General features: G+C 43.4%; 2 protein-coding genes across 2 annotated transcripts; one reads left to right on the top strand and one right to left on the bottom strand.

Annotated features, from left to right (window-relative positions):
- Nucleotides 1–1,077: 1,077 nt before the first annotated feature.
- Nucleotides 1,078–13,551, bottom strand: sh3bp5a (SH3-domain binding protein 5a (BTK-associated)). Its single transcript, XM_083982725.1, has 9 exons — nucleotides 13,211–13,551; nucleotides 12,718–12,780; nucleotides 10,241–10,369; nucleotides 4,961–5,125; nucleotides 4,676–4,806; nucleotides 4,331–4,373; nucleotides 3,971–4,187; nucleotides 3,453–3,836; nucleotides 1,078–2,345 (listed from the first exon to the last, which is right to left on the bottom strand). The coding sequence occupies exons 1-9, from the start codon at nucleotides 13,292–13,294 to the stop codon at nucleotides 2,173–2,175; spliced, it is 1,389 nt and encodes a 462-aa protein (XP_083838851.1). The 5' UTR covers nucleotides 13,295–13,551; the 3' UTR covers nucleotides 1,078–2,172.
- A 1,416-nt stretch (nucleotides 13,552–14,967) lies between these two features.
- On the top strand, nucleotides 14,968–22,170 carry mturn (maturin, neural progenitor differentiation regulator homolog (Xenopus)). The gene is made up of 4 exons (XM_083981600.1): nucleotides 14,968–15,166; nucleotides 15,295–15,534; nucleotides 19,323–19,445; nucleotides 20,621–22,170. Exons 2-4 carry the CDS (start codon nucleotides 15,370–15,372, stop codon nucleotides 20,726–20,728), a joined length of 396 nt encoding a protein of 131 aa, XP_083837726.1. The 5' UTR covers nucleotides 14,968–15,166; nucleotides 15,295–15,369; the 3' UTR covers nucleotides 20,729–22,170.
- The last annotated feature ends 803 nt before the right edge of the window (nucleotides 22,171–22,973 follow it).

Raw genomic sequence — 22,973 nt, 5'->3', positions numbered from 1 at the left:
CTGCAAAAATACAGAACCTAAACATGCCACTAGGTGTCAGTATTTGACAGAATGTGGACAAAATCTGTTTTGTGAGTTGACAGGGACCCTGACAGATATTGAAATCACAAGATACACCGTAATTGAAAAGCAGCATTTTAGGAACATGTGCAGACATGCAGAAGAAAGAGAAGACCAGCAAGACAGGATTTAGAGAGGAAGCTGTGTTGCTCTGAACTCTGTCAGGTGGGAGTCTAACTGAAGTCATGAGATAACAGTGCAACAGTTGAGCAGGCAGTAGGACATAAACACAGTCAGTGTGGAAGCACAATAACAGCTGAGAGACAGAGGAAAAGAAACAGTCAGCAGGAAAGGTCATTTTCTAATGGTGTGTTTTCATGAAAGGATGTTTGTGGTGAACAGCACTAAACATTATGACATGACATGACATGAAGGCTGCTTTTGAGGAAGGAATCAATTCACAAATGTAACTTTGTGGTTGTGGCATTCATGCCACACTGAGCTTCCCAATGGAAAAATAATGGTTTAAAATAAAAAATAAAAACAGGCTTAAATGTTTTCAGTAAGTGCCCAAAATAACTGTTGAACCTTCCCTGGATCAGGATGTGCTGTTTACAGTGGGTTAATTGTGTGGGGCGGAGGGTGAACGTGTGTCCAGCCACAGCTGAGGCACAGTAGTGCTTTGTAGTTTAAATCTTGTTACAGGTTCAGGCGTTCAGTGTCCTCTGCTGCTGTAATTCACATTCAGCCGAACAAGTTGTTACTGTGTAATAATTCAGTGCTATTTCGAGTACAAAGTAGGCGAGTCAGTGGCAATGCCAGACAGCTGTGTGTGTTTGGTCAAAGGCCTCAGGTTCCTCTAACCCCACTCATTGCGTAAGAGCTCCCCCCGACACCCTGGACAAACACAAATATAAGTTCACACAGTATGGAAAATGATCTTACCCTGAAGACTCATTTTATACCACATTCTCCTGCTTAAAGGGACAAATCACTGATTGTGAAATACTGTAAGAACCTCAAGGGCAAAAAGACACAGTCACTTTTACATGAAGCACATTTTTATTGCTTATTCTGTGTTAAACAGTGACAACAGTAACCACAAAACATTGTTCATATACAAGAATACAGGAGTATAAATATAGAATATCTGTACTACAGGGTAGTATTTGAACATTTATCAAAAACACAACAGACACTCAAAACGTTTTCAGTCAACCACACACACAAACCACCTCAGACGGTGTTTTTTTTATTTTGCACTCATTCACTCACTCATACACAAATATCCATGGAAGACCATTTTGTTTCCAAAGGTTCAGTCCCATCTCAAGTCTTCATTGTTTAGTGCTCAGAGTACTGCTTTACACTCCAGTTCCTTCCTTGACAAAAACACCTCCAAAATAGCCTCCAAGTCGTAAATAACGAAATAACAAGCGTAACAGGAGGAGTTTAAAAATCAAGGCAGAAAAAAGAGATAATCCAACAGGAGACAGTACAATTTTGTCCCACATGTAGAGATTCAAAGATGAAAAAAGCTCACAAAGTTCACATTAATACAAAAGGTTTCTTAGTGGTGCTGAGTGCAGCATTTTTTTTTTACATCAAGAAAAGTTATTAACCACATGAACTTTGACATGTCACTATAAAGCTACGCCATTAATGAGAGGACTGGCAGCCTCTACCGTATATGGACAGTCAGGAGATTTGCTGCACTGTTGTACATCACAAGAGGAAAATGTCTTCATGGCACAAAAAGAAGGTGTTTGTCTTTGAGCAGAAACAGAGCTAATGGTAGTTTTGCAACATGAAAGATTGGGATGCATGGGAAATGTAGTCTACTGAAGAACCCCTGCACTATAGTGTGAAATAGAGACCACCAATCACCCTGTCCCCGCTCTTATTTGTATACGATACATCCACATGGTTTTACAATTTGTTTACCAATGATATACTGATGTTCAGATACATTACATATAGCACCTTTAATGTGACACCATCTGATGAATGTACGGACATAATGGCAGCTTGGTTGGAGCAGTGAGAGTGCAGCTTCCTCTCATTGATTACAGTCGGCACTTCGTCCTGCTCTGTTCCAACTCTTCTTTCGGTGAGTCCAGTTCGAGACTTGAAGCTGGGCACGGTGAGTGTTTTAGCTACGACGGACGTTCATTAGACACTGTTGAGTAACAGAATGGTAGTGGCTGAGCTGGGAGAGGAGATTTCAGGGTTAATATAATGGGGGTCTTGCTCATCCCCAGAGTCCCCTTGTTTGTGTGTAACAGTCAAGGTTAGCTTATTCAGACCAGCCTCCAGCGTGGCCTCTGCTCCCTCTGCTCTGTCACCTGCAACACACGCACACACAGAGGGGTCAGTTAACACATGTAGACTTGGGGCACAGATTCACTGTCCATAGGCAGATGAAACTGCATATAAAACAGATAATGAACAAATAGTCAGGTTAGCCTAACATATTTCCAAGGATAGAATTATGGAGGATTTAATAATAATAATAATTTTCTGTGAAATTTTCCTGATGGTGATCAAGACTTCATAAAAACATATGGGCCAAAAGGTGTAACTAGGTAAAGGTATAACTGACCTTGAACCTATTAAGAAATTTACTGCAAGGAAATTTGTTTAAAATGAGTGAGTCGTGGCTTACTAAATTAGTAAAGTATAAAATAAGTCATGCTAATCATAATAGCTCTGAGTTATAGTGTCTGATATCAAATCCAACCAAGACTCATGAATATTTGACTTAGATGGAGTACTGATAACACTGACAATGAAAGTAGGCTACAATATGAACATTTAGAAGATTCACATTATGTAAAGGAAAGGTTCAACATTTTGGGTAATTCTGTTATTCACTCTGTGTCCTATAGCCTACTGTACAAGAGATGGAGACCAAATTTATTTAGCTTAGCGTCAGTTAGCAACCCAGATGGAAACAACTAGCCCGGTGTATGGAGTTTGTTTAATGCAAAAACAGAAATATAAAAATGACCTTTTGTAGGTTTTAAGTGCCTCCATCTTTGTGCAGAGACCAAAACAAAGCCTGAGCTTGCCCATCATCATACCTAACAAGCAACAGCACTATGAAGTGCTGTTGCTAAATGACGTTTGAACATGTGTGTGTATAGATAAACAAAGGAGATACTGTAACATGTTCATTACTGAACTTTAAAGGGTCTGGTAGGCAGATTTCTGAGCTGTTCAACCAGGCGAGCTGTTCAACCTTTATGCTGAGCTAAGATAAGCCAAACTCCACTGAACTAAGCTAAGCCAATGATGTTTTGATTCCTAGAAGAGTGAACAGACATATTTCCCAAAGTGTTATTATTCCTATCATGCTCCACTACAAGGATACAAGACATTTCCCATATATTGGATGAAGCATCGCATCGGAAGTCAACACAGATGTACACGCTGATGTGATGAACACACACCTCTCTCCTGGTCGCAGTCTGGAGAGGAAGCTCCACTGCACTGGCTGCGAGGGCCCAGGAGAGGTGAGGCATGCCCAGAACCACACACCGAGTCTGGGTCATTAGAGCTGCAGGGGCTCAGTAACTCCAGGCCTCCGGGACAGGAGGCGGAGAGGACGGAGGACGAGGGAGAGCTGGACATGTAGGAGTAAGGGGTGTAGAGGGAAGAGGACGGGTAGGGGCAGGGCATGTCGAGGGGGGTGGAGGCAGAGGTGGAGGGATGGGAGGAGGAGGAGGAGGACGGTGAGGAGGGCACGGGTTGGGCTGAGGAGGTGGAGTGAGTGTCGGTCTCCTCCTCTGAGGTGCTACTGTGACCGCCCTCTTCGTCGATTGACACTGACACCACTGAAACACACACACGCACACAGATATGAACATTACAACATGCAGACGCAACAGACGCAACCGACTGAACTAAACGAACAAACCCATAATGTGGATGATGAATGAAGATGGCGACGAGCTTCGGTTACACTCACTTGACAGACCGTCCGACTCCATCTTGAAGTTGGCGATGTCGTCGTTGGCTCCATCTCCCTCCGCACCAACACCCTGCTCCCTGGTTCCCATGGCGAGGGAGCGTCGCTGGGCGTGTATCTCCTCGGAGATGCTCTCTAGGTTGCGTAGTGCTGCGCGGTATTCGGCCTTAGCAATCACAAGTTTGGACTGATGCTCATCCACACGGCGCTTTAGTTGCTGTGAGAAATCAAACACAACTTTTTTGTAAAACTGTGAGTAGATATGAATTATACAGTTAGTACAGTAATAAGTGAGAACAGCTTTTGGCAAAAAAAAAGGTGTTATGCAACTATGCTTGAGTAATGACTTTTAATGCATACCTCGAGCTGTAAGTAGTACTTGGCTTTCAATTCAAAATATGGTCTGTAGGGGAGAAAAAGAAGAAACACTAAGAAAGAGGGAGAAGAAACTGCAGGAGGAATAATACTCCTCTATGAGCAGTCACATTCCTTGGCTCTGACATAGGGAGTACACCCCAACATTGCACAACCAACACACAAAACATCTGGATTGCATCAGATGACAGAAATGAAGCCCCTCTTTCCCTCTCTCTCTCACTCTCTCTCTCTCTCTCTCTCTCGCTCTCAACACACTCATTTCCAGAGAGGCCAGAGCAGGGGAAAGCTCACATCCACCCTAATCACAAAAGAAACAAAAGCACAGACCTGGATTTGTTGATAGAGCGTTTGAGTTTCTTCTCCAACTGCCTCATGTGGCTGATGCAGGAGTTGTAGTTGGCTGCTGTTTTCTTGTGTTCAGCTTCACTGCGCGTTCTCGCCTGCTCTGCCTCCATCACCTGAGATGATCCAAGAAAGACAGTTTATATTAACATATAGTAATCATGCTGACTAATTGGACTTGCGGCATCAGTTGCAGTCTAAACCTTAACCTCAGGAACAAATTACTTGCTGCAACATTTTAGCGCTGTGCGTCTTGCAACATGTGCCTACCCTCTGTGTGGCATGGTTAAGCATTTCCTGCCAGGCCGAGTCAAACTGACGGCTGTCCTCCTCCAGCAGCCTCTCCTCAGCGAGGGCGATGGTTTCCTTGGCTGCCCGCAGGATTTCCACCGCCCGCTGGAACTCCTGAGTGGCCTTCTGGGCTTCCACCTGGGCCTAAAGTTCAAAGAGAGGGGAAGTTATAATCACATCAAATGTGAAAGCAAGGCCGCTCATTCTTGAAGATAAATTTAAATCCGCCCTTCAGGTGGAAAACATTGCTGCTGTGAAGCTTGTGGTTTCGTGACTGAGGTTTCACACAGCTCTGATGTCATGAAAGGTGACAAGTGTGAAAAAGCTGATGGAAAGCTTAAATCATTGTATTGTCACAGCTTGAAACCTGTAAAATAGATTTTTTGTTTGTGATTTTTGACATGCCAGTCAGTCCAGTTCTCAGTCTTACATGGTATGAATGCAGCAGTCGTTGTTGTGCTGCTTCAAGTGCATGATTGTGCTTGTGATTTCTGACTTATATTTCCTGGTGCACCAAGACTGATTTCTTTTGACAGCCATGGAAGGACACAAAAATTTTGCTTTGCACGCATATACACCCAACCACACACATGCGCAAGCGCACACACACGCACACACACACACACACACACACACACACACACACACACACACACACACACACACACACACACACACACACACACACACACACACACACACACACACACACACACACACACACACACACATCCATGCCTTGATACAATAGACAAACACAAGCTTTGTCACTAAGAAAATCTGCAACACTTCCTGCCCACAGTGACGGTCAATGAGGAGAATTATTCACATCACGCTGGACATTTTTGGACCCACTCTCTCCCTGCTGATGGGAATGATTAAAAGGTCAGTTTACTGGATAAATACCAAGATTGAACAGTCACAGTATGTATGTTTATTTTCTCTTTAATAAGATAAATATAATCATGAAAATCTGGAAAACTGGATAATTCATATTTGTCAATCTAATGAAAACCTTTATCTTGGAAAAAGATCAAACTGAGCTGTCGACTTCATCGGGATTTGGAAATAAACAATGGTGAGGATGTACAGGACGCTACAGGGATGTGTCTTTCATTCATAACATTCACATTAGATTTATGTGTAAATAATATCATCAAAGGCAGGAAAAACCTTTCTTCATAAAATAAAAAACAACTTGTGACTGACCTTGTACCCATCTTGCAGGTTTCATTTCGAGTAAATGAAGCACAAACACTTCTGCCCCAAGTAACATGACATAGTGTATAATTTCATTCTCAAAAGACACTCCCACTCTGTGGTTAGAAACTTTCCTATGCCCTCTTTCTGAAAGAAGCTGTAATGAGTAGTGTGTCGGTGCCAGTTGCCCTGTTTAACTTGTATTGTAACTTGTATTGTGTCTGTGTTTTGACTGTATACTGTAGCGCTCCAATGGAAACACACTTGTGTTTCTATTCCTGAGCAATTTGAAAAGATTATTGTTGCAGCTCAATGGCCATTTATATCTCCAAACTAAACCAATTCATTTCTGTTTGAATTTTAGCATTTCACAGTTTTAAACATAAACTGTTTGAAATTCCAATGGATGTTTTTGTTGGCGCGTTTTATAATATCACTAACTTACCAGAGAGAAAACTATGAATTGATCATCAGTTACACTTCATTTCAAGGAGTCACTAAATTTATTATGTCTATAATTAGAATACCAACAGTAAATGTAGCCGCCAAATTTATGAGAAACCTCAACTGACCTGGCTACTCTTCTGTCAACATATACACTACCTATGTACTTCTTCTTGACTGGTGTTTTCATATTGGACACACTGAAAATTAGACTTATTAATACACTGTATTTACTGTCTGTGCATGGTAGCCAACTGAAATGTTAAGAATCTGGTAAATAAAACACTTTACCCAGAGTGTGATGAGAGGGCTTACACCTGCTCCCTGTCTGTTGTAGACAGATGTTAGTACAAATACTTCATGGTGTGCCCATGTCTAATTGTTCAAGTGTAGTTAAGAGCAGCCAACAGGAAAAGCTGTTCACATCAGCCTTCAACAATTGTAATTCAAAGTTGCAGATATTGGGGACATTCAACAGTCAAGTAGCATAAATAGCCATTAAATGGAACGTTACGAGACAGAGTCGTTTTCAAGGTAAATTCATGCAAAACCATTGATGCGCGTTCCTGTCGAGAGCAGTTTTTCAGCAAGCAGTCTGCATTTGCCAAAACAACTCTGTCTGGTAACGTTCTGTTACTGTCTATCTCATAGCGTGGTGAATGTGCAGGTCACAACTTGTCCACCAGAGCGTTTTGGAGTTGTTGGATTGTGTATTTGATTAGTTTGATGAGGGAAATCAAGAAATCCCATTAGCCTCCGTAGCATACTGTAGCTCTGAGCAGCTTGCTGCTCTGCTCCGCCGTTCTAAAAAATAGCCTGCACCGAACAAATAAAGGTAACAAACCTACTCCAGAGACTATAGGGATTATGGCAATGGGCCAATTTGCCAAAATGTTGAACTATCCCTTTAAGGCACATTTCATAGGAGCGATAGAGTGTGTGTATCTGGTTTTACCTGGTGAAAAATTGCTACGAATATGTAAAAGCAGCTAATTCAACCCGATCGTCTTGTGAGACTACAACACTCTGGCAAAAGGACAGCGTGGTTCTCTCAGCTGTTGCACATTTTTCTCACAGACCTCACTGACTCCCTGTTACATTAACCCCTGTAACACGACCTCTTGCCACTGACAGACACGTCTACGATAAGGGGTCCAACAGTGACGCAAGCAAGCAGGGGTCTGCATCGTCTCACAAAGGTAGCAAACACAAACAGTGCTATCTTCTGCGCCGTCATTAGCTTGAAATCTGCATGTTGCAGTGATTAGATTATGCTATCAATGGTTGTCGAGGCTCCTTCAAGAGTTGAGGAGATAGAGGGAAAGGATGGGGGAAAGATAATGGTTGCTCTTTGAGTGTAATCTGTTAGTTTGACAAACCGGCAAAGATGAGTCCCCCTACTCTTTGTCCCTTGTTATGACCCATTTCCCAGGCTCAGAGAAGGGAGGGGAGGGGGTTGCAGGGAAAACAGAAGGAAGGTGATGGATATCTGATGACAAGGAGCGACCATGAGCGAGGAACAGAGAAGGAACCAACGCTACATCCGTTGATGTTGTGCCGTCCTCCACAGGGCTTCCTGTGCGCACATTTCCTCTCAGGGTTAGTGTGTATCCAAAAAACTTCCAGTGGCAACCCAGACTGTTGCTATATTACCTCAACTGACAAAACACAGTCACCGTGGTTTTTTTTTTTTTAGTATTTCCAAAGGTGACACATCATTTGACACACTGGTGAGTAACTCACATCAATAGATGGAGCACAAAATTTGTCACTATCTTTATGAAACAAAAGCCTGTTGAGCATGTGACAGCATACAAATGATGGGCTCTGTCACCAGTTTATTAGCTTGATGTCATGGAGACCACATTATCTGAGCAAACAATACAATGGTTTAAGCCTGAAATTGCAGCATCACCTCATGATACCCACCATGACTGACTGTCTATCTCACTAGGGTGTTTTTGACATCTGTGTGTGTGTGTGTGTGTGTGTGTGTGTGTGTGTGTGTGTGTGTATGTGAACTCATTTCTAATTCATATGCCAGACACTGTCACCCTGTCTGACACCATCCGTCTCTAAAAACTCGCCCCATTTTCAGTTTTTTTTTTTTTTTTTTTGGGGGGGGGGGGGGGGGGGGGGGGGGGGTGAGAGGTAGAGGGTGAAGAGGTAAACAGAGGTAGCTGCAGCAGACAGGGTGGGGGTCACGGAGGGGATACAGCAGACAGACGGCCCGACAGACAGACAGACAGGCAGGCAGTGGTGCAGAAGAGAATGCTGGGTAAAAAGGACAAAGGATAGGACAGTACAGGCAAATTCCTATACACCCACCCCCCAGCCTGATGGAATGTAAGGGGGAAAACACAGGGGGGGTTGGGGGGCATGAGGATGGCTTATAGATGGGGGTAGGTGCAATAACGTGAGTGTGTGTGTGTGAGTGTGAGGAGGGGGGAGGTGTGTGTGTGTGTGTATATTTGTATGATCTGACAGGGTCAACGAGGGGAAGCATTTGAATCCCTTTAAAATGGGTCATGTATCAAATATTAAATATTCATCCATAAATCATGGCCAGACAATGTTGTTGTTTAACCCGAGGGCTTGATCGGCTTTGCTCTGTATAAACCCACTGATCACAGTGTACACACACATAACCACACCACACACACACACACACACACACACACACACACACACACACACACACACACACACACAACCACACACACACAAGTAGGGAGGAGTTCTGATCCTTTCACGTGAAAGCAGGTACCATCAAAATTCAAAACCCCCCAGTAATCTCCTTCCAGCCACGTGTTTCCGTCAGAAGCAGGCGCCACTGGCAGGTACAGTAGTGTATCATATAGCAAGGACACACACACACACACACACACACACACACACACACACACACACACACACACACACACACACACACACACACACACACACACACACACACACACACACACACACACACACACACACACACAAATACACAATCTATTTCAGTTGGACAGCTCAGCTCTGACACACAAATGTCAGGCTTCTGATAAATGACTCATAAGCTCCTTCCTCATTGGCTCGGACAGGGGGGCGCTGGCTTTCTGAATTTCTGGTGCCATCCAATTGGAATCGAAACGTCAACGGGCTGGAGAAGTTAAGACAGTAAAGGACGTGTCCCAGCGCAGAGGGGACAGCTGTAACCACTAGTGAAGTTGCCCTACTTTGCATTAACCTGCAACAGAGCAGCAACTAAGCATGAAGCCACAGACACCTCAGTGAAGCAGCAGAGGAAGCAAGATTATGAAAAATATGGCACGTACAGCATTTTCAGTGCAACTCGGATAATTCCTCTTCTCCACAATGAGCTGGTGTGTGTATGTGTGTGTGTGTGTGTGTGTGTGACATTAGCTTGAGGATACAGAGGTGTGAGTGTGTTTATAAATAGACAGCACGTGACTGAGCTTCCTTTAAGTAGATATAAACTGAGCTCTTTAAACTTCTCATCTCTAATCCTCAGTAAACCTGCCCTCACTCTCTGTCTGCCGACCTCGGAGTCAACCAGGTCCCTTCTGTGAATAAGTGTGTGTGCATGTGTGTGTGTGTGTGTGTGTGTACCTGTCTTGCTACTTTGCGGGCCTCCCAGTACGGCTTGGAGTCATCCACGGCTCGGCCGATCCTCTTCACCTGCTCGTCCAGCTTCACCGTCGCTTCCACCAGCACTGCACGAAACCTCTGACGGCAGTCCTACACACAGCACAGCACACACAACGATATGATGAGGTCATGAACTCCTCACAACAAAGTTGGAAACACTCAGGATAAATAAACTTGTCTAGTTGCATTGTTCTGTGAATGGCAATGTTGGCCCGTCACCACTTTGGTCCAAAATATCTCAACAACTGTTCAATAGATTATTGTGAAATTTGGTTCAGACATTCCTTATTTCCCCCAAAATGAAATGCATAAACATCACATCTGCTACATAACTGCATGGTGGCACTGTGGAGGTGAGAGTGTCCTTAGCACCACTAGCTGCTAGCATAGCCATAGAGACGTGGGTCCACTGCACTGCCCTGCTGCTCCTGATCTATTTGGCCCTCTGCCCCCAAAGTGGTTTCATCACGGCTCTTCTAATTCAAGTCATCACTAAAATGTTTCCCACGTACAAGTACATACAGTACACAGCTGTGGCATTCTCCTTTAGTGGGTCTTATTACACTCTGAGCAAACCTTATATTCTTTAGTGGTGAAATCATGGATAGGTATATGTGAGCTATAGTATAATTGGCAACGTGTGTGTGTGTGTGTGTGTGTGTGTGTGTGTGTGTGTGTGTGTGTGTGTGTGTGTGTGTGTGTGTGTGTGTGTGTGCGTGCGTGTGTGTGTGTGTGTGTGTGTGCATAAGTGTGTGCACGTTTTGGCGTAAAGCCCAGAGTGGCAGTTTATCTGTGTTGTTCATACATGAGTTCTGTTATCTTCTGAACGATAGCAGAGAACTGAGGCCGGCCATCTGTTTTTATGTGTAGCCTACACACTCACACACATGTAAACATACAGCGATGTGTGTGTGTGTTTATTGTTGTATCTGTTGGCCTATACAGTATGTGTTATAATTTGCGTAGTATGGGTTTTTAAGTGCAGCAGCACCTGCATCCTGTTCATTAAATGGACAGAGGAATAAAACAGAGGTTGAATGGTGGGGGGAAAGGGAGAGTCCCCTACAGGAAGTACACTTCCTGTGACATCACTGCGTTTCCTGACTTCCTGTTCCTGTACTGAGATAGTGACGTAGCACGTAGTCTAAAGAGGTAAATGATGCCTCTAAGCTATTGCTCATAGTTAATAGTGACACATCTTAGACTTGCTGTGTTTACCACTGTCTCTAACACACACAATCTTTCATCTCTGCCAGGGCACATAAGAGGTTTAACATCATGCTGGCAGAGTGAAGAACCTCATATCTGAACGTGGATTTAACCTCAGATTTCCTGAATCCCCTGAATCTACTGTAGCCTACATCGCCCCTTAATCAACTCCAGACTGTGCAGGGAAACAGCCTGCAGCCTGCCAGCGGCACGTTAACATTCTTCAGCTCCTGACTTTCATCTCAGCCTCTTGATGAAGCACCTTCTTCTCTGTCTGTGTATGTATTTATAGTATATGCTGACTCTACTGACATATTCATATAAGAAATAATGCAGAACAACAAACAGCAGGTAGTTCCTTCACGCAAATATGTAGAAATAACAAGGACGGTCCTATAATTTGTTTCCTGTTATTTGCTTAAAAACATGAAATAAGAATATATAACAAGCTCCAACACACAGTCACTCAGTCCACTCTCTCTCTCTCTTACTGACTCTATCTGTTATTATATCCATACTGGCTCTGGTCTGTGGAGTTTGGATGGGACTGAAGGTCTAATGAGAAACAGAGGAGGCCTACTTTGAGGAAAAGAAAACCTGTGGCCTGTTTCTGGAATGTTTTGACTTTTGGTGAACAGTAACCCCACTGGCACACATTTACATTCAAGCAAGCAGTGGGAAAAAAACATGTACCTATCGTCCCTCCTCCTGCTGCACTTTTTTGTTTTTTCCTCGTTAGTAGTGTTTTGTTTGTTTTTAGGACTGAGGTGGTCAAGGAGAGCACTTGATATAGACTGTTCCGAATGTGCTATTCAAATATTATATTTAACATTCAGCTCACACGCTACTTGCAGCACCAAGAGTTCATAAAGTACAGTGCTATTTAGGTGGGGCGGCAGTCTTTTCACTTTTTCCCTCAGAAGCAGCTCCTGCTTTTAGAAAAATTTCCATCTTTGTAAGACATTCCATTCAAAGCTCTCAAAGCACTGACCTCGTTGCTAGGCAAATTCCTGCGACGTGTTGGAAACAAGATGAATTACTGTATCTCCAAGAACTGTCTGGATTTCACACTTTTCACAGTCATATGCAGGATTTTAAGTGTGAAAGTGAGAGTTTAATGGCTCCTCGAGATGGGTGTTTGTGTGGAACAGCTCAGCCATGGCTGCAAGTGTTTACCCCAGAAGGGAGAAGGCAGTAATGATGATGACAGCAGCAGTGTTTTGACTTACCTCCAGTTCACTCTCCCAGCGGTTAATGTCATCTGTGGACTGGTTCAACTTCTCTAGTTCGCCCTGTTTACAGACAACATGGTGTGCAACATGGAAAAAGAGAGGGAGAGAGAGTGCTTAAAACAGATTGCATATCTGGAGGCTAAACTGTGTGACTTCAGTTTACCAAATTACTGAGCATGCAGCCTCCAGTGTGTGTTGGAAAAAATGTTTAAGGGACAAATTCTCTTAAATCAATTTGTGACCACTTCACATTTGATTGCATGAACAGAAGCCACAGTCTATCATGTAATTATCATCTAATTATTTCTAATGACACTATTACTTGGCATGGAACAATAATGATACCATTGTGCAATATTTGAGGTTTAATGTGTTGTCAAGCACTGTCTTCCCTCACATTAGGGTTCACGTTTTTTGTTTTGTTTTTTTCATTTCAATGTCACTTTCACCGGTGGCCACATCTGGACTCATGAATAAAAATGAATCTCACCTGAATTCTTGGGTCCACTTCTTCCTCCTCCTCAGCACACTGTGAGTCCTCGTCACAGTTGTTTCCACTTCGCAAAGGATCCATTTTTCGGGGTTTCTGGAGATTTGTGGCAAAAGAAAAAGGAGGGTCTCCTCTGGAAACAAAGCGCGACCCCGGGGTGCCGGACAGCGGAGGGTGTCCAGCGGTGGTCCGCCCTCTTTAACCTTTACGCAGGGCGCATTTCATTCTTAAGGCGGTTTAAATGCGTCAGTGGGTTTTGAGAAGCAGAGGAGTCCGCTGTCAGCAGGAGCGCGTCCGACCGCAGGGAGGTCTGACTCTGACTGTGGAGGATCACAACCTCTGGTATCGACACTACAAGAGCTGTGGAGGAGACAGCGTGAAAGTATCTGTAATCATCAATCAGACTACTTCTGGCCGAGACTTTCAAAATAAAAGTTCGGTGAAATGGCCTGCACAGCAGGTTTATATCTCAGTTCAGTATGTCAACAGATAGACTTAAAAAGAAGTACATCAAATTATTGGGAAATGTACATGTAGCCTAATCGTCTTGATAATCAAGCAATGGTTAATGTCAATTTTAAATTAGACAGTCAGTTTCTCAGATGTGAACATAAAGCTACACACTAGGCCTATACACTACAGTTTTAATGGTTCACGTGATGCGGAGTTTGAAACCATGTACAGGAAATAGGTCTATATAAATCTACGGTATGTGCAATATGTAGCTACACGTTGTGTAGCATTCAAACATTTTCAAAATGACTGAAGCACCCACACAGTAGATGTTTGTTTCTGTCTGGTGCTATAGTGCTAATAGGTAGGAGCTTTAGTATAGACTTTGATTTGATTGACACATTTACTCTGTGGTCTGTAGCTTTATTAGCCTAAATGTGGTTGATATAACACGTTTACTTTCCAGTAAATCGCGCTTTTATTTTGACGGGACACCGGCTCCAATCATCCGGTCTCTGTGCAGTTGTGCTTCTAGCTTGACGCAGCTCCAACCCGGGACTGAGAGTTGGTTTCCTTCGCCCTCTGGTGGCGAGGACTCTTGGGAGCAGGCAGGGAGGGTCAGACTGGAAGTATGATAATGGCAGCAGCCTAAATTCCTGTAAACACTGTAGACAGTGACTGTTTATGTAGAGAAGTGGTTCCCATGAAGTTGCTGTGTCTATTTTCAAAGCTCCTCGCACAAAAAGTAAATACAGAAGATTCTGCAGAAGTGCTGTTGGTTTCTATCATTACATTTAGATATGATTCAATCATATCTATCAATACATTTTCAGAGATTAACATTTTATTATAATATCAAAACATAAAAATAAGGCTTATTCAGGATTACAATCTTGATCATTATTGTCTTTAGAAATTAAACTGTTCTCAGCACTAGATGAACTCAGATTTTGTGACATTTATAATCAGATGCTTTTCAGCAGTGTAACCATGTAACATATTATTTTAACACCAGTAATATCTAGGATAATAATATCACTGTTGCTAAAATTATAATTGGCAAATAGATCATCCTATTATAATAATTAAACACACATGGGGAGATGCTTCTGTGATTTGGGTCAACTGATTCTTTGATGACTCCTGAGGATAAAAATATGCCATGGCAGACTCATTTATTAGTTGACCTTATACTCCATGTCCATGTGGTGCTGTATTATGTTCCTCCTGTAGCAGTCTGTCTCTAGTATAATGTCGTGCCTCCTTCGTGATGTCAGTAAGTTAAAATTATATGATATCTACAGCCATGTAGCCTGCAGTGAGAAAGTTGGGAGTAGGCCTATACAGCGCCTCAGATATGGACGGCTGCCCGGCTCCACTGTTCGTCATCGCGTTTTTTCCAGCGTCCTCCTGCGTATGCATGTATGCGACCGACGGGCTGATTTCATAACGTGGGGAGGAAGAGAGGAATGGGGCTTTGAGAACGAATGAGCACCAGACCAGGTAGGCTCTATGCACCCACAGCGTTAGGCTATCTCTATTCCCGGGCCATGCAGACGGTGCGCTAGAGGAGATGCGGTAGTGGAGGCTGCTGATGCTGCTGTCCGATCAGCTGTTATTTGTGTCTTGAGCATCATCGCCGTGACGGCCAGAGAGATCGAGATCAAGCTCCGGAGCCAGGGACACCGCAGACCAGATAACAGAGGATGGAGTTCAAGCATCTGGTGGAGGCGGCGGAGAAGTGGTGCTCCGGTAACGGTAACCCGTTCGACCTCATCTTCGCCGAAGAGGACGACGAGAGGCGGCTGGACTTTTACGCAGAGCCCGGCGTCTCCTTCTACGTGCTGTGTCCCGGCGGCACCGACAGTTTCGTAAGTGAGCTTCTGCAGGGCCTCTAGCTGTGCGCGCGCGCGCATTTTGTGCGCGTGCACGCGTGTTCTTATAGGTGTTGGTGGAGGTGGGGTTGCGCCTGCAGGTCCCGGTTTTTCAGCTGATGGACATTGGAGGGGAGGGGAGGGGAGGAGAGGGGAAGGGGAAGGGGTTTTTGGCAAGAGGGGAGGCGATGATGTCATCTCAGTTTGAGTGCCCCCCCTCCTCAACAACATTCAATCCCTCTGTGGTGTGTTTTCCTCCATCATTATCAAATGCGATAACCCTCTGAACCACTACACCACCACGTTAGCTAGGTTAGAAAACCATGCATGAGGCCTATAACTTTCAAAATAAAAGTCGCACAAACAATTGTTCTGTGTTGAATTTGGAGCACAAACTAACAAAATAAAAAAAAATTGAGGAGATCTAAGAAAAAGATCAGTTACTATTTTCTCCTTTACTGTCAGTTTTATTTTTAGCCATGAAGGCAAACACACTCGTTGCCAAAAAGCTCAAACTCAGGAAGGCCACTTCTCTCCACAGTTAAGTCACTGATTTATAAGGTTTAAGAGTAATGCAGGTAATGATTGAATATTTAACAAGGAACCCATTTTCATCACATTATTTTGAAGGAATTGGCGCCACTTGTCTGCTCTGAACCAGGACAACTGATCCTAGAGAAACACCACTTGTAATATTGTTGCTGTATTGGTATATCATACTATAATTCTATAGCACAATGTGGTTTTAATTCATAGTTTATCTCTAGAGACTTGGAAAGAGTTGGAAAAATGATCTCATGTTGGACTCGTTTTGCATAAAACGGTCACATTAAAAACCTTAAGCACTATCAGAAGCAGCCTTGAAAACGAATGCTGCAACTTGATTAAAATTCCCTTCACTCCCAGAAACAATAGTGAGATACTGTATGAGCTCATTGTAGCCCTGCTGCTCCAGTCATCCACAGACTGTCTTGACACAGCTCACTGGCTCCATCCTATACCAGTGTGGTGCAGTGGTGGTGCTATGAGCCCTAAAGCTCTGGAGGCCAGACCCCGCCCTGCTCCCTCCCCCTGCACAGTGACAGGGGCTAAGAGGGGTGGGGAGCAGATGGAGATGACCCAGGAGCCAGGGCGTCTGTTCAGTCAGTAACACATTATGTCACACAACGCGTGCCAACGTTGTGTGTTCGCAGGCCCTGGCTCGGACTGTCCCGCACACAGCAGAGCAGGGGCTTTCCATGGCTGATGATCAAAATGAGAAAAATATAAAACCAGACAAAGCATCACAGACGGATATCATCCGAGAGGCGGCACACCGAAGGGTTAAACAGCAAAGTCATACACACAAGATGCAAGTGTATAAATACAGTACATCATGTGAATTGTTGAAAGTCTTTCTTCCTTTTGTTTCACTGTATCTTCCTCTCAACTATCTGCTTTAACACACACACACACACACACACACACACACACACACACACACACACACACACACACACACACACATGCGTTCAAGTTCTTTGTCTGCTATGCTCTCTCAAATTAGCTAGAATAACTCTCTGTCTCTCTGTAGGACGCTAGAGATCTGGTTACACTCAATCAATACTGCTATCAGCAGGATGTCTCACATGTTGTCTCCCCCTACCCTCTTCCCTCTCTCTCTCTCTCTCTCTCTCTCTCGCTCTCTCTCTCTCTCTCTCTCTCTCTCTCCCCCTCTCTCTCTCTTTCTTTCACACACACACACACACACACACACACACACACACACACGCATTCCTTGTCAGTTTATGTTGTTTTTCCCAGAGCGGTGTGTACCTACCCAGCACATGAGTTTGTCCACTAGAGGGTGCTGTGAGCTCACACCCACCCTTGCAACAGTACAGCTGCACATCACTGTGCTAAACTCTGTAATTTCCTCCCAGGGTGCGTTTTAGTAGTTTTCAGTAATCCAGGTCATGTGACGATACAGTGTTACAGTGAAAACAACAACTAGATTTTGCAACATGGCCTTGAAGACGTTCCTCTGCTCACCTGGGATTTGCTGGGAAGTGTGCTCGGCCTGTGTGCTGAGATGCAACCTCGTGGGAGAGTCCGTCCATGGAGCAGCCATCCCTGAACAGTCAGGGCAGGATAGCATGACATTACTCCTCTCTGCAACGCTAGTAACATTTTTACCCAACACTGTTTCATGCCTTTTTCACATGACTCTGGTGTGACCCTATGAAACTAAACCTTAAATTCCATTAGTTTACCTATTAACAGTGTTTGAATGGAGGTTTTCAATGAATAATTAAAAGGATTTAAAACAACTTTATAGTAAAAATTATCAAGATGACAAGAAAAACAGAAAGTCCATCCTGTGTGGATCCAATTGTATTAAAACACCTTAACTTATCACCTAATCAATGAGTTAAAGTGAAGATTTAGGATAAAGTTGATACATGTAATGTCATTTTTATGTTGTGTGGGTTCCTAACCTTTCAAAACTGTGCACACAGATTCTTAATGTTATATTCAAATCATTAAAACAGTATTACATCGGCCTCACCCAAGCATTTTGACAAAGCAGAGCATCTGCTATGTTTTACACATCCCAGTTATTTACTCTAGGTCAGTCTACTCTGCACACTTGGCCAGGTGTCCCTAATAACATTACTTAATACATAACCAAACAGTTTGGCCTTTAGACTTCAATTAAACAACACTAAAACAAAGTGGAATTGCCTCAGCGGCCTGTCCTGTGTTTATCTAACAATTCCTGTAAGTGTGGTTGGATCTTTTATGTCTATTATTAAGGTCATTTATTTAATATTGCTAGTTGTTAGTCATAAAGATGTAGATAATCTCCCTGTACCGGCCTTTAGGGCTCATACTGGCTGCATCCATCAGATTACACAGACCTTGAAGTAAGAAAGAGTTATCGTGGCTACAGTGAATTACAATGGCAGTGCACTTGACTGGCACATGTGTGATATGTGTACAGACATTTATGTAATGAATGCAAAGGGAAGCAGCTGTTGTTATTGTTTCACACTTTACAACAAGGAACACAAAGTCCTGAACAAAGACATCCTGACTAAGTGTGTCATTCATGAGCTAATGGTGGATTCCCAGGCTCAGTAGCCTCTTGTTTGGAGTGGTGCTTGTGTCTGCTCTCCTTGACAATAAGTAATGGAGTGAAGTCATCATGAAGTAACGGTGCTCTTCTCTTAAACAGTTATTGTATTATATCTGTGGCACAGGGAAGTCGTGATTAGTTTTGCTTTTGCTTTATTGAGTCTCTGATTTAATGATTCATGAAGAAACTGTTAATCATTTGACACCGGCTCATTAACATCCCTTGTCACAGTCCATCTTGTGTAATTTATCATTATCTAACATGAGGAACTTGACTCCAGTGTATCAATGACCTACTGACTTCGTTGAGCACTTTGTTATTGAGAGGTCTGCTCCTCATCTGTTTCTTAGTAAATATTCAGGATTTTGTGTTTGTTCAGTTTTCATGCCTTTCTTTGCTGCCTTTCCTTGAACAAATGGCTCTTCAACTGGTTAAATTGCTTTGCTCTAGTTTTTCTGTGCAGTATCGCCTGTAACCCAGCTTTTCTATGTATATTTACTCTTATTGCTGTAAGTTGTGTCCACATGAGGTGAAGCAGGTGTGGTGGTATAATTCCACCCATTTAGTAGTTTATGTGGTGTTTCTTTCATCGCTGCTTGGAAACTGCAACGGGAGTGATGTTTGTTAATAGTTGTGTTTTTCTGTGTGTGTCTGTGTGTGTGTGTAGCATGTGTGGAGCGAGAGTGAGGACTGCCTCCCCTTTCTACAACTGGCCCAGGACTACATCTCCTCCTGCGGGAAGAAGACCCTCCTGGAGGTGCTGGAGAAGGTCTTCACGTCCTTCAGGCCTGTAAGGAACCAACACAGAGTTATGGTTTACTTTGCCACACACTGCACGATGAGCAGCACACTGACCTCTGCTTGCTGTGTCTGCAGTTTTTACAGTCCTGATACATTCTGTTCTCGGTGGTACTGCACAGACAAAACATCGTGTTGAACTCCACTCTGAAAACTTTCATGTAGCCCTGCTTATCAGGCAGCAAATGATACAACACTAGAATGGGATAAAAAGACTGTGATGTTATTTCTGAGAATATTCCAATCTGGTAATATTACTGTAATTTTATTTTCAACAAACCTCAAGGAGAGGTAGTGGTTTACTCTGCCTGAAGTTATCATTGTACACATACCACCATGAAATCATGAAGGAACTAAATTGTATTACAATAAAAATCCCATGTACCTATCAATAATGATGTAATTTTTATGGGATAATGTTATAATGGACAGCATGTACCTTTAATGCGTTGTAATAGTAATAGATTTATGAAAGGGTTATGTTTAGTGTTAAGGTTATTAGGCATTTATTTCCTCATTTGGTGACTACATTAATGAGATCATTTATACCAAATCTGTCAAATCAATAATTGATACATTTCTTATAAATATCATATGAATGTGTAAATTAAAGGGAAAGGAAAGTCATATATCCCTTAAATGTAGTGGGACCTTTAATAACTTTCCGAATACCAAATATAGATTAAATAAAGACATCAATGTTAGCATAAGGACTGTGGACAGGGGGCTACATTTAGCCCGGCTCTGTTCTAAGGTTACAAATGCTGCCTACCTGAGCTCACACATTATATGAGAGGCCCACTAACTCCCCCTGGGTCTCAGCTGATCGTCTGGCAGCCACACAGTAATGGCGAGACTCCAGGAAGTCACTTCACCCAGCCAACAAACAAAAGTCTCACCCATTACCCCATATAAAACCACAAGACGCCCTTTTTTCTAACCTTGATTTGTGTTGATCGAACAATAACATGTTTGTCTGTGAGCTTAAAATGTGCTGCGGCTTCATATTGTAGCTACCATCAATATCTAGACCTAGCTCTCAGCAAGAAAGGGAAAGTGTGTTTTCAGGAGTAAATAAGAAAACCAAACCATATTAGGGCCATTTGCACACATTATGATACATCCATGTCTCTAACAGCAGCTCCTCTGTCTCTCTCTCTCTGTTAGCTGCTGGGTCTTCCAGACCTAGACGACGACAGCTTCGAGCACTACCACACTGACATGGAGGGGGAACCAGGGCCTGACCAACAGCAGATGGGGGTCAGCCAGCAGTGATGAGGCCCACGAGGAGGCCTGCAGCTGCGGGGCAGTGCTGCCTATGAGCCCTGGGCCTCCACTCATCAGCCCAAACACTCTTATCCAAACACACACACACACATACTTACAGTCGACTTGCTAAAAAAAAAAATGCACCACCATGTTCTTGAATGTCTCAGTGGCTTTGCTTCCCAAAGAGTGCACTCTGTTGCACTTTGTTGACCCCTACTAAACACACATGAACACACACACACACACACACATACACATTAGGGCTACGTGAGCTGTAGCCATGTACAATGCAAGAATCATAATCATTCACCATTTGGTTAGTTAAAGTTCCACAGCACAGCAATATTACATCAGCCTCAGCTGGCTTTGTTATGCAGAAATACAGTCCGATGTTATTGCAATACACACTTCCCCCCGTGGCTTTGGAGATGAATGTGACAGATAACCTACTTTCCCCGCGTGTCTGTTAGCGCGGAGGATACGTGAGCGCCAGATGAGAGATGAATGGGTGAAAGCTGACGGTTTGTGGCCAGCATGAGGCAAACAGGGGTGACGCAAAGAGGAGAGGAAGGAGGGTTGCTGTGGCAACAGAAAAGCGGTACAACGTCTCATTCGGAGAGAGAGAGGGAGAGAGGGGGAGGAAAGGAGGGGACGGAGGATGTGTGGCGGTGATGAGGAGTCAGGTGGGGCAGCTCTCATCCTTAAAACCTGTTTTCAACCCACTGTTCCAATAGTTGCATAGGTTACAGTCAAAATGCATCTCACACATTGGCTCCTCATGTGGAAAGTGTTCAGCTTTACAGTAGCATGGGTCATATTTTGGAGGCGTGTCTCTTTAGTGTTTCCAAGACTTAGAAGTCACTTTAACAAAGAAGTTTTTAATGAGTGTTACGATCACATGACCATCACAACAAAGGCTCATGCTGCAGCTTAAGGCCCTTCCTGGTTTGGGTATCTCGTTGTCACATGACACTCTTAGTTCTTGTAGTCTTCCTGGTTGCTGGTGGTTCACAGTTTAGCCTCTCAATGATGAGATACACACTCCTGAATTTAGCCCACATCTCTTTCGCGCGTGTTGTTTTGAATGAACTTGCTTCTTTCAAGGTTTTTGCCTGACCATAAATTTAATGAGTGCACACCCAAAACTCCCCCCCACCCCTTCGAGTGCTATCACAGGGAAGAGAAAATATTATCATCAGCCTCCCTTCGCCTACCCTGTTATTTCTAATCTGACAGTGTGTTGTTGTATGTCACCTCCAGTGCACTGTGATGCTTCAGCCCCCCAGCCCCCACCTCGCCTTCGACCACTCGATCCACATACCAGACTGCATCAGATTTATCTATATCTTTAGCCCGTTTACTTTGGCTTGTAAATGTTTTTGTCTTTTTATTGTCTCTTTGAATGTTTCTCATGCAGTGTATCTTCCGTTTGCCCTCCGATGTGTGTGAAATTGTTCAATAAACCGTGTGAACAGAGCCAGTGCTCCACAGGCGTGTGTTGGTGGTGTGTGTGTGTGTGTGTTTTTTTGTCTTAATGGCCTGGAGTTAATGGGACACAAGGCGTTCAACATGGAGGGCTTTTCATATCACACAGTGGACTGGTGACCTGCTGCTGTGCCAACAGCCCCGCTGGTGTTACTGGGCTTGACGTCACGCGCCACCTGACGCGCCCATTCAAGCCTGCGTCAAGCATGAGGCTGAGGGAGGCCTGGACAGGAAGCAATTATTGGTGTTTCAAAGTAAAAGCATGAAAGGTGCCTGTTGAATTTCAGGGGGCAGCTGTTCCCTGGCCACAAGCAGATGGCAGCAGGATGCATTTGTAGTGTTTGTACCATTATCTGTTACTAAAGTACAAATCTGGGGTACCTACTCTATTGAGATCATATAATATAACTTTATGGCTCTACTCTGCAATTTTTAAGAGTACTCTGTTGATTGGACAAGACAACTAGTCCCTCGCCATAACGATCTGCATTTTACACATGAAACAGAAACGGCAACAGTTCAGAAAATAGTTAAAATCAAATCCACCTCAACCATACAACAGTAAAATGTTATTTGCACATTGATATATCAATACTAATAACTGAAGAATCTAATATAAAATACTATGACATTTACTATGACTTTCACTACATTTCCTCATTATTCCATAATTTAATGGCATTTACTTGTTTACTTTTAAAGAGGTGTCCTTGTATGGTAGTACTGGTATAACTGAACATAATTGAAAAGGTCTGAATATCTTCTT

This window comes from Trachurus trachurus (assembly GCF_905171665.1).
Source record: "Trachurus trachurus genome assembly, chromosome: 11".
Classification (NCBI taxonomy): domain Eukaryota; kingdom Metazoa; phylum Chordata; class Actinopteri; order Carangiformes; family Carangidae; genus Trachurus; species Trachurus trachurus.
This window is presented reverse-complemented; position numbering and strand designations above follow the sequence as displayed.

Excerpts from the sequence above, each read along its gene's own strand:
- mturn (XM_083981600.1), top strand. The coding sequence starts at position 15,370 with ATGGAGTTCAAGCATCTGGTGGAGGCGGCGGAGAAGTGGTGCTCCGGT. Across the intron at positions 15,535-19,322 it reads CCGGCGGCACCGACAGTTTC|CATGTGTGGAGCGAGAGTGA; the intron begins GTAAGTGAGCTT and ends GTGTGTGTGTAG. Across the intron at positions 19,446-20,620 it reads TCTTCACGTCCTTCAGGCCT|CTGCTGGGTCTTCCAGACCT; the intron begins GTAAGGAACCAA and ends TCTCTCTGTTAG.
- sh3bp5a (XM_083982725.1), bottom strand. The coding sequence starts at position 13,294 with ATGGATCCTTTGCGAAGTGGAAACAACTGTGACGAGGACTCACAGTGT. Across the intron at positions 3,837-3,970 it reads GGAGTCGGACGGTCTGTCAA|TGGTGTCAGTGTCAATCGAC; the intron begins GTGAGTGTAACC and ends TGTGTGTTTCAG. Across the intron at positions 2,346-3,452 it reads AGACTGCGACCAGGAGAGAG|GTGACAGAGCAGAGGGAGCA; the intron begins GTGTGTGTTCAT and ends CGTGTGTTGCAG.